Source organism: Ranitomeya imitator, chromosome 2 (genome assembly GCF_032444005.1).
Source record: "Ranitomeya imitator isolate aRanImi1 chromosome 2, aRanImi1.pri, whole genome shotgun sequence".
NCBI classification, from domain to species: domain Eukaryota; kingdom Metazoa; phylum Chordata; class Amphibia; order Anura; family Dendrobatidae; genus Ranitomeya; species Ranitomeya imitator.
The window spans coordinates 448,902,578-448,914,887 of record NC_091283.1 but is presented as its reverse complement, the minus strand read 5'-3'; the positions used below and the strand labels follow the sequence as shown (position 1 = coordinate 448,914,887).

General features: G+C 43.1%; 1 protein-coding gene across 2 annotated transcripts in view; it reads left to right on the top strand.

Moving 5' to 3' along the window:
- The window catches only part of HELZ2 (helicase with zinc finger 2), a 62,856-nt gene that overhangs the window by 21,586 nt on the left and 28,960 nt on the right, over positions 1–12,310 (top strand). For both annotated transcript variants that reach the window (XM_069751053.1, XM_069751054.1), the window contains exons 10-14: positions 442–527; positions 661–792; positions 10,015–10,176; positions 11,882–12,023; positions 12,114–12,230. In XM_069751053.1, coding sequence (XP_069607154.1) covers positions 442–527; positions 661–792; positions 10,015–10,176; positions 11,882–12,023; positions 12,114–12,230 — 639 coding nt within the window. The remainder of the gene's footprint in view (positions 1–441; positions 528–660; positions 793–10,014; positions 10,177–11,881; positions 12,024–12,113; positions 12,231–12,310) is intronic.

The following is a 12,310-nucleotide window of genomic DNA, read 5'->3' as shown; positions in this document are numbered from 1 at the left end:
GAAATATTGTGGCCATTGCGCTTTTATTTTACTTGGCGTAAACTGACCTGCGGTGCAAGGTTCACATCTGCAGCATGTCAATCTCTCTTGTGGGTACGCTGAGGTTTCTGTGCAAATTTTCCCTATAGACTTGCGTTAGATGCGGAACATCCGCAGGTAAAAATCGCACATGCATTTCCACTGCAGAAATAGATAAAAAAAACGCGATAAAAACGCAGTGAAAATAATGCAAATGTCCTAATTTAAATAATATATTTAGAAATTCTGGAGCATCAAAAACTCACCAAAAGCTCACTGTGTGAACATAGCCTTACGGAATGAGGCCTCGGTGAGCCAAAGCTGGGCCAAACAGGATTCCCTTTAACAATTAATGCCTTCATTTTAAAATTATATATATACATTTTTTTCTGCGTATGTCATATCTGTTGTTTATCCCTTCAGACGTAAGGAGGAGGCTGTGAATCAGCTAAATGGCGCCTCAGACCTGGCGAAATGTATTGTCCTGGGAAAGCAGGTTCCTGATAAAGGTGCGTAATGACTGGCAGGAGGGGAGATGAGGACGTGTGGCTGGACGGAGACCAGTGCAGGAGTGACTGTGCGCTGTGATACTATCGTCACATGTCAGATACGGATATTAATTTCTGATTTCCTGTATTGTAGATTTGAACGTGAAATTCAAGAAGCAAAACTCGTTCACCGTCCCCGAGCTCTCTGCCGGGCTGAATGTCAGTCAGACTAGAGCTGTAAGCAAAGCCCTGATGCAGCCCTTCACTCTCATACAGGGACCCCCTGGTTAGTGCATCTAAAACCATCATGTGATAATGCCTGCTGAGCTTCTGTATCTAACCCTATCATGTGACAATGTCTGCTGAGCTTCTGTATCTAAGCCTATCATGTGTGATGCTATATGCTGAGCCTCTGTATCTAAGCGTATCATGTGATAATGTCTGCTGAGCTTCTGTATCTAAGCCTATCATGTGTGATTCTGTATGCTGAGCCTCTATATCTAAGCGTATCATGTGATAATGTCTGCTGGGCTTCTATATCTAAGCCTATCATGTGTGATTCTGTGTGCTGAGCTTCTGTATCTAAGCCTGTCATGTGATACCTGCTGAGCTTCGGTTTCTAACCCTATCATGTGTGATACTGTCTGCTGAGCTTCTGTATCTAAGCCTACCATGTGTGATTCTGTGTGATGAGCTTTTGTATCTCACCCTATCATGTGTGATTCTGTCTGCTGAGCCTCTATATCTAAGCGTATCGTGATAATGTCTGCTGGGCTACTATATCTAAGCGTATCATGTGATAATGTCTGCTGGGCTTCTATATCTAAGCGTATCATGTGATAATGTCTGCTGGGCTTCTGTATCTAAGCCTATCATGTGTGATACTATCTGTGGAGCCATGTGCCTAAACCTATAATATATGAAACTGCTGAGCTGTGTATCTAAGCCGGTCATGTGTCATACTGTCTAGTGAGCCATGTAAGTAAGCAAATCATGTATGATATGGGCTGTCGAGCTGTGTGTCTAAGCTTTTCATGTGTGATACAGTCTGATCAGCCATGTATCTAAGCAGATCATGTATGATAAGGCCTCTTTCACACTTCCGTCTTTCATTTTCCGTCATTATGCGTCATTTTGTGAAAAAAAAACGGATCCTGCGAATTTGCCCCAGGATGCGTTTTTTTCTCTTTCTCATAGACTTGTATTAGCGATGCATGGCCACACGTTTCGTCCGTCGTGCACTGGATCCGTCGGAATTTGTTGACACGTCGTCTGGAAAAAACATACAAAGAAACGTTTTTTGTCTGTGTCGGAAAAATGTGCCACAACGGATCCTGCGGCATACGTCGTTGGCTAGAATAGAAGCCTATGGACGCAGGATCCGTCGTGGTACGTCATGTGAATCCAGCGCTGGATTCCGTTTTTTTACATTGAGCATGCTCCAAATCAGTATTTAGTAGCCAATTGGCCAGACAGAGCCAAATGTATAAAAACCTGGCCTGTGGCTTCATTCCTCAATGTGCCAGCAAGAAGCATACAAGCAAGAAGCCTGCCGGCAGCCTGCCTGATGGATAGATGCATAGACCAAAAAGGTCTATCTTCCTCTCATCAGACCAGAGACACTTATTTCTCATAGTCTGGGAGTCCTTCATGTGTTTTTTACGAAACTATGCTTGCTTTCATATGTCTTGCACTGAAGAGAGGCTTCCGTTGGGTCACTCTGCATAAAGGCTGACTGGTGGAGGGCTGCAGTGATAGTTGGCTTTGTGGAACTTTCTCCCATTTCCCTACTGCATCTCTGGAGCTCAGCCACAGTGATCTCCAAGGCTCTACTCCCACGATTGCTGTTTGGCTGGATGGCCAGGTCTAGGAAGACTTCTGGTGGTCCCAAACTTCCTCCATTTAAGGATTATGGAGGCCACTGTTCTCTTAGGAACCTTGAGTACTGCAGAAATTCTGTTGTAACCATGGCCAGATCTATGCCTTGTCACAATTCTGTCTCTAAGCTCCTTGGCCAATTCCTTTGACCTCATGATTCTCATTTGGTCTGACATGCACTGTGAGCTGTGAGGTCTTATATAGACAGGTGTGTGCCTTTCCAAATCAAGTCCTATCAGTTTAATTAAACACAGCTGGACTCCAATGAAGGAGTAGAACCAGCTCAAGGAGGATCACAAGGAAATGGACAGCATGTGAATTAAAGGGGTTGTCCACTACTTTCAATTAACCCCCCAATGTACCCCCCCCCCCGGGGCCCCTAATGAATTGTGCAATTACCTTCCGTTGCTGTTTTTGCCTGTGAGCGGCGCTATTCTGGCTGCTGAGTCCGGGTGACGTGACCCCCAGGCTGCAGCCGCCGCACATTTCCGCCGATGTCACGTCAATTTCCAGACTCTAGAAATTGACGTGACATCAGCATCAGGCGTGACCAACCTCCACAGTCAGCAGTCACTCATCAAGAGTGACTGGGCTGTGGGCGGTGCTGGGGGGCGGCCTGCAGGGCTGTGCTGGGGGCGGGCGGTGCGGCGGTTGCCGGGGGTCTGCGGGTCGGCGCCGGTGTTTGTGAACCGGCGCCGGTGTCTGCCCGCCGGCGCCGGTGTCTGCGGACCGGCGCCAGTGTCTGCCTGCCGGTGTTTGCGGACCGGCGCCGGTGTCTGCCTGCTGGCACCGGTATGTGCGTGTCGGCGCTGTGTGTGTGTGTGTGCAGGCATCGTCCGATGGGACTACAAGTCCCATCGGGCTATGCCTGCTACACTGACAGTGAGTGACACATTAGCCAATGATGGGACAGTAGTAGTCCCATCATCCGGCTAATGTGTTGAATGTAAAAAAAAAAAAAAACATACACAGTACATTCTTACATACATACAACACACACCATGTGACACCATGCGACGACATGCACCATGCAACATGCACCATGCGACGACATGCTACATGCGATATGCTACATGCACCATGCGACGACATGCACGATTTGACGACATGCGCCATGCGACGACATGCACCATGCGACGACATGCTACATGCTGCATGCACCATCTGACGGCATGCGACATGCACCATGTGACGGCATGCGACATGCTACATGCACCATGCGACGACATGCACCATGCGACGACATGCTACATGCACCATGCGATGACGTGCACCATTTGACATGCGACATGCTGCATGCACCATGTGACAGCATGCGACATGCTACATGCACCATGCGACAACATGCACCATGCGACAACATGCACAATGCGCTGACATGCACCATGCGACGACATGCTGCATGCACCATGTGACGGCATGCGACATGCACCATGCGACGACATGCTACATGCACCATGCGCCGACATGCACCATGCGACAACATGCACCATGCGACGACATGCACCATGCGACTAAATGCACCATGCGACTAAATGCACCATGCGACGACATGCACCATGCGACGAAATGCACCATGCTACGAAATGCACCATGCTACATGCACCATGCGACGACATGCACCATGCGATGACATGCACCATGCGATGACATGCACCATGCGACGACATGCACCATGCTACGACATGCACCATGCAACGACATGCGACATACAGTACATACATACTACAGACATACAGTACATATAACATAGAGTACATACTCACCATCACTTGTCACTTTGTTCCCCGAAGCCATTGTCACCTGTAAAAAATATTAAAATAATAAACAAACACTATACTCCCTGTCCGCAGAAATCCAATTAAAACGAGTGTCCCATGACGATCTCCCGTGGAGAGGAGGAGCATCAGCTGATGCGATCACTCTCCAGGGGCTCCAGGAACACAATGATGGCAGGTATCCTTCCATCATGTATTCCTCACAAGAAAATAGTCCCTAGTCTCACTATTGGCATTGCTGGGTGAGACATTTTCCCACGCAGCAATTGCCATAAAGTGAGACCAGTGAACTAGAGTAACCTCAGTGATGCACTGCAGGAGCCATTGTCTCCTGTCAGTGTGTCACTGACGGTCCTATAGAGCAGTGACATCACCCGATGTCACTGTTCTATAGGGGAGATCGTCGTGGGACACTCGTTATTAATTGGACTACGGCGGACAGGTAGTATACGGTTTATTATTTTACTTTTTTTTGCAGGCGCTGAAGTATGGTAAGTATGGTTAAATGAAGAATATTAAAATACTTTTTTCCAAATGTGTGTGTGTTTTATTAACCCTTTCTTACTATTGGATTAATAATGGATAGGCGTCTTATTGACGCCTCTCCGTTATTAACCCGGCTTAATGTCACCTTACAATAGCAAGGTGACATTAACCCCTTATTACCCCATATCCCACCGCTACTCAGGAGTGGGAAGAGAGGGGCTAAGTGCCGGAATTGGCGCATCTTACATTTTCTGGGGCGGCTGCGGACTGGTATTTGTAGCTGGGGGGGGGCAATATCCATGGCCCCTGTCTAGGCTATGAATATCAGCCTGCAGCTGTCTGCGTAGCCTTTCTGGCTATAAAATAAAGGGGGACCACACGTCATTTTTTTGGGGGTCCCCCTATTTTAATAGCCAGTAAAGGCTGGTTTCATAGCAGGCTACAGATATTGGCCCCGGCCGTCGGCTTTCCCCCTCTGGCGTAGAAAATTGCGCAGGAGCCCACGCCATCTGAATTTGCTGAGTATAATGCAGCCACCCCAGAGTATAATGTAACCCCCCAAAGAATATAATGCAGCCCCCCATAGAGTATGATGCAATCACCCATCATAGAATATAAATATAATACAGCCCCCCATAGAATATAATGTAGCCCCGAATAGAATAGAATGCAGCCCACCTCCCCATAGAATATAATGCAGCCCCATCAAAGAGTATGAGGCAATCATCCCTCATAAAATCTAATACAGCCCCCCATAGAATATAATGCAGCCCACCTCCCCATAATATATAATGTAGCCCCCATTGAATATAATGTAGCCCCCATAGAATATAATGCAGCCCCCCATAGTATGTAAGACAGCCTCCCCCATAGAATATAATATACCCCCCACAGTATATAAGACAGTCTCCCCCATAGAATAGACTATACCCCCGCAATAGTATATAACACAGCCACATAGTATATAACACGGCCTCCCCCATAGAATATAATATACCTCCCATAGTATATATCAAAGCCCGCATATAATATAGCACAACTTGCATAGTATATAGCACAGCCTGCATAATATAGCACAGCCCGCGTAGTAGTATTCAGCACAGCCCGGGTCGTAGTATATACAGCACAGCCCGCGTAGTAGTATATACAGCACAGCCCGCGTAGTAGTATACACAGCACAGCCCACACAGTGGTATATACACAGCACAGCCCACACAGTGATATATACACAGCACAGCCCACACAGTGGTATATACACAGCACAGCCCACACAGTGGTAAATACACAGCACAGCCCACACAGTGGTATATACACAGCACAGCCCTCACAGTGGTATATACACAGCACAGCCCACACAGTGGTATATACACAGCACAGCCCACACAGTGGTATATACACAGCACAGCCCACACAGTGATATATACACAGCACAGCCCACACAGTGATATATACACAGCACAGCCCACACAGTGGTATATACACAGCACAGCCCACACAGTGGTATATACACAGCACAGCCCACACAGTGGTATATACACAGCACAGCCCACACAGTGGTATATACACAGCACAGCCCACACAGTGGTATATACAGCACAACCCACATCTCATCCCCCCGATAATGGCTCCACAGTCCAGTAAAAAAAAAAACCACTCTCCTCACCTCTCCTCTTGCCCGCGCTGCTCCTGGCTCTTGTCTCCAGTCTCGGCGGCTGCAGTCTGCCCGGGACACAGCAGGTGTGCGATGATATGACGTCATCGCGCACCCGCAGTGTCAGAGGCAGAGCGGGGAATGATGGGAGAGGGAGCGTCAGCGGACGCGCTCTCCTCCATCATTGCACTGAACTATACTGGCATCATAGACGCCGGTATAGTTGAATGCGGCAGCGGCACTGGCGGGAGTAGGGGGGAAAGAGTGCAGCGGCCCACTACTGGCACCGGCCCTTCTGGCATTTGCCGGAAGTGCCCGATGGCCAGTCTGGCCCTGGTCACCGCCCACACACTTCCCTCCTCCTGAACTGCAGCGTTTCTCGGACCCACATCCGCAGCAAAACTGCAGATATTTTTTATATCTCAATGAAAGTCTAAGGCCGGAGTCACACTACAGGGAGATACGGCCAAGTCTCGCAGGTTAAATACAAGCTCTGGCACCGGCACTCCGGAGCGGAGCGTGCGGCTCCATGTATTGCTATGCGGCCGCACGCTCCGCTCCGGAGTGCCGCTGCCAGAACTTGGTTTTAATCTGCGAGACTCGGCCGCATCTCGCTGTAGTGTGACTCCGGCCTAAGGGTGCAGAAACGCTGCAGTTCGGCACAAAAGAAGTGACATGCTGCGGAAAAAAAAAAAAAGCTGCGTTTCGGTGCGGCCTATTCCGCAGCATGTGCACAACAAGTCTGTGGCTCCCATAGACTTACATTGGTTGTGCACTACACTGCGGATTTGATGCAATTCCGTACGGCAAAAAACGCTGCGGATCTGCAATCAAATCCGCAACGTGTGCACACAGTCTTAGCATTTAGTGAACCTAGCAAAAAGGCAAGCAAAAAACAAGTGTGGGATTGCACTTTTTTTGCAATTTCAATGCACTTTGAATTTTTTTCACATTTTCTGTTACACAACATGGTAAAAGCAATGGTGTCATTCAAAAGTACAACTTGTCCCGCAAAAGATAAGCCCTCACATGGCCATATTGACGGAAACATTATGGCTCTGGAAAGAAGGGGAGCGATAAACGAAAAAAGTTCCAGGGGTGAAGGGGTTTAGAAACATGGATATGGACATATCTATGGAAATAGATATATAGATATATCTGTATGTATCTATCTATCCCACATCTATCTATCTATCCCATATCTATCTATCTATCTATCTATCTATCTATCTATCTATCTATCTATCTATCTATCCCATATCTATCTATCATCTATCTAATATCTATCTATCTATCTATCTATCTATCTATCTATCTAATATCTATCTATTCATCTATCTAATATCTATCTAATATCTATTTATCTATCTATTTATCTAATATCTATCTATCTAATATCTATCTATCTAATATCTATCTATCTATCCCATATCTATCTAATATCTATCTGTCTATCTATTTATTTATCTATATATTATCTGTATATCTAATATCTATCTATCTATCCCATATCTATCTAATATCTATCTATTTATCTAATATCTATCTATAATCTATCTCTCTATCTAATATCTATCTATCTAATATCTATCTATCTATCTATCTAATATCCATCTATCTATCCCATATTATCTATCTATCTATTTATCTATCTATCTAATATCTATCTATCTATCCCATATCTATCTATCTATCTATGTATCTATCTATCTAATATCTATCTATCTATCCCATATCTATCTATCCCATATCTATCTATCGATCCATCTATCCCATATCTATCTATCTATCTAATATCTATCTATCTATTATCTATCTATCTAATATCTATCTATATATCTCTCTACCTATCCCATATCTATCTATCTATTTATCTATCTAATATCTATCTATTATCTATCTATCTATTTATCTAATATCTATCTCTATCTATCTATTATCTATCTATCTAATATCTATCTATCTATCTATCTATCTAATACCTATCTATCTAATATCTATCTATCTATCTATTATCTAATATCAATCTATCTATCTATCTCTCTATCTATCCCATATCTATCTATCTATCTAATATCGATCTATCTAATATCTATCTATCGATCCATCTATCCCATATCTATCTATTTATCTAATATCTATCTATCTCATATCTATCTATCTATCTATCCCATATCTCTCTATCAATCTATCTATCTATCTATCTATCTATGTATCCCATATCTATCTATCTATCTATCTATCTATTTAGCTATCTATTATCTATCTAATATCTATCTATCTAATATCTATCTAGTTATCTATGTTGTATCTATCTAACATCTATTTATCTAATATCTATCTATCTAATATCTATCTATCTATTATCTATCTAATATCTATCTATCCATCTATCCCATATCTATCTATCTATTTATCTATCTATCTATCTATCTATCTATCTATCTATCTATCTATCTATCTATCTATCTATCTAATATCCATCTATTATCTATCTATCTAATATCTATCTATCTATCTATCTATCCCATATCTATCTATCTAATATCTATCCCTCTATCCCATATCTATCTATCTAATATCTATCTATCTATCTATCTATCTATCTATCTATCTATCTATCTATCTATCTATCTATCCCATATCTATCTATCTAACTATCTATCTATCTATCTATCTATCTATCTAATATCTATCCCATATCTATCTATCTATCTATCTATCTATCTATCTATCTATCTATCTATCTAACATAGTAACATAGTAACATAGTTAGTAAGGCCGAAAAAAGACATTTGTCCATCCAGTTCAGCCTATATTCCATCATAATAAATACCCAGATCTACGTCCTTCTACAGAACCTAATAATTGTATGATACAATATTATCTATCTATCTATCTATCTATCTATCTATCTATCTATCTATCTATCTATCTATCTATCTATCTATCTATGTGTGTAATGGAGTGTGGGTTGGACAAATGTAAAAGAGGAGTTGGACAGAAATGACATCACAAATCTTTTTGAAGAGAGAGGAGGGAGAGGAGGGAGGGGGTTGGGTGTGTTTTTAGAGTGGGTGTGCTAGGTTCAGGCTTAGTGGCAGTGCAAAGCATCATGGAACTTGTAGTATTAGAGCACAATAACTCAGGAGAAAGGAAGTTGTCGATTAACCCCATGAGAGCTGAATCCAGCACTGAAGATGTGCTGCTACAGCATGATAACAGGTAATATTGCTAAAATAAACACAGTAGATGTTTTCAGTGGCACATAATAGCAAGATTTATGAAAAAAAAAAACAACTTTATAGTAGTGGACAACTTCTTTAAGTATGAGTGTCTGAACAAAGGGTCTGAATACTTATGACCATGTGATATTTCAGTTTTTCTTTTTTAATAAATATGCCAACATTTCTACATTTCTGTTTTTTCAGTCAAGATGGGGTGCAGAGTGTACATTAATGTGAAAAAATGAACTTTTTTGAATTTACCAAATGGCTGCAATGAAACAGAGTGAAAAATGTAAAGGGGTCTGAATACGTTCTGTACCCACTGTAATACTGTCTTCCTTGTTACTGTATCTGAACCTGGCTTGTGTGATTCTGTCTGCTGAGCTGTTGTATCTGAGCCTGCCTTGTGTGATACAGTCTGCTGAGCTGTTGTATCTAAGGTGTGCAGGGTACATACAGGTAACCTATGGGCTCTTACCTTCCATCAGGAACTGGGAAAACTGTAGTTGGCGCTCACCTGGTTTATTGGTTCAATGAAGCGAATGAAGATCTAGAGATTGTGACAACGGATGAAGAGGAAGGAAAAGTGGGTGACCGACAGGTGCTTGTATATTGTGGCCCCTCCAATAAGTCTGTGGACGTCGTAGCCGGTAAGTTAGGCGCTTATATGTTGCCTAATTCACCAGACAAGGGCAATTACACCATGTTCCAAATTATTATGCAAATGATATTTTTCTCGGATTTTCCTAAATGGTCGGTGCAAATGACAGTCAGTCTAATAAAAGTCATCACCCGTTAGATTACACATCAAATTTTATTGAAGAAACCTCCCAATGGTAACAGTATAATCTCCATAATGAATAAGAACTCAAAATGCACTGTTCCAAATTATTAGGCACAGTAGAATTTCTAAACAGTTGATATGTTTTAAAGAACTGAAAATGCTCATCTGTGGAATTTGCAGCATTAGGAGGTCATATTCACTGAAGAAATAAACTATTTATCTCCAAAACCTCCTAACAGGCCAAGTTACATGTTAACATAGGACCCCTTCATTGATGTCACCTTCACAATTCTTGCATCCATTGAACTTGTGAGCTTTTGGAGAGTTTCTGCTTGTATTTCTTTGCATGAAGTCAGAATAGCCTCCCAGAGCTGCTGTTTTGATGTGAACTACCCTCATAGATCTTGTGCTGGATGATACTCCAAAGGTTCTCTATAGGGTTGAGGTCATGAGAAGATGGTGGCCACATCATGAGTTTATCCCCTTTTATGCCCATAGCAGCCAATGACTCAGAGGTATTATTTGCAGCATGAGATGGTGCATTGTCATGCATGAAGATGATTTTGCTCCTGAAGGCACGTTTCTGCTTTTTATACATGGAAGAAAGTTGTCAGTCAGAAACTCTATAAACTTTGCAGGGGTCATTTTCACACCTTCAGGAACCTTAAAGGGCCCTACCAGCTGTTTCCCCATCATTCCGTCCCAAATCATGACTCCTCCACCTCCTTCCTGACGTTGCAGCCTTGTTTGGGAAATGGTGGCCATCCACCAACCATCCACTACTCCATCCATCTGGACCATCCAGGGTTGCTCGACACTCATCAGTAAACAAGACTATTTGCAAATTAGTCTTCATGTATGTCTGGGCCCACTGCAACCATTTCTGCTTGTGAACACTGTTTAGGGGTGGCCAAATAGTAGGTTTATGCACCACAGCAAGCCTTTGAAGGATCCTACACCTTGAGGTTTGAGGGACTCCATAGGCACCAGCAGCTTCAAATAACTGCTGCTTTGTAATGGTATTTTGGCAGCTGCTCTCTTAATCCAATGAATTTGTCTGGCAGAAACCTTCCTCATTATGCCTTTATTTGCATGAACTCTGTCTGTGCTCAGATTCAGCCACAAATCTCTTAACAGTACGATGATCACTCTTAAGTTTTCGTGAAATATCTAATGTTTTCATGCCGTCCAAGGCATTGCACTATTTAACGCTTTTCAGCAGCAGAGAGATCCTTTTTATTTCCCATATTGCTTGAAACCTGTGGCCTGCTAAACAATGTGGAACATCATTTTTAAGTAGTTTTCCTTTAATTAGAATCACCTGGAAAACTAATAATCACGTGTTTAAGATTGACTTCAGGGATCCATTGAGCCCTGAGACACAATACCATCCACAAATTTATTTGAAAAACAAAACAAATAAATCTTTATGACTCGTAAATCCAATTTGCATAATAATTTGGAACACAGTGTATGGGCAATGCTTCATTTTAGCACAAGTGTGAACATCATGGGGTCAGGACTGAGGTGACAGAACTGGACAATCCTCATATTGGTCTTATTCTTTCTAGAAAAGCTCCTCCCACTTCGTAACAAACTCCGCCTACTGCGTGTATATAGTGAGCAAATGGAGCTGTCTGAATTTCCTTACCCTGGGAGCAACCTCAGAGTATCCGGATACCTCAGGGAGGGCAAACCACTGGAAGGTCTCAGGTAATGCACTCCTAGACTTCTAGTCATTGTACAGGCAGATGATAGGAGGACTAGTCCCATACAGTACTAAGTGCATGTTGTCTCTCACAGATCGATCACTTTGCATCATCGGATCCGCCAGCCCTTAAATCCGTATTCCAAGCAAATTCAAGAAATGGATGCACAAATTCAGAGAGGAGATGAGATATCACTGGAAAACGTGGCTAAGTAAGGAGCAAGGGGATAAAAGAGGCGGAATGTCTAGTTGTGAGGGGGGAAGGGTGGGAGGGAGAGTTGGGATAGGGGGG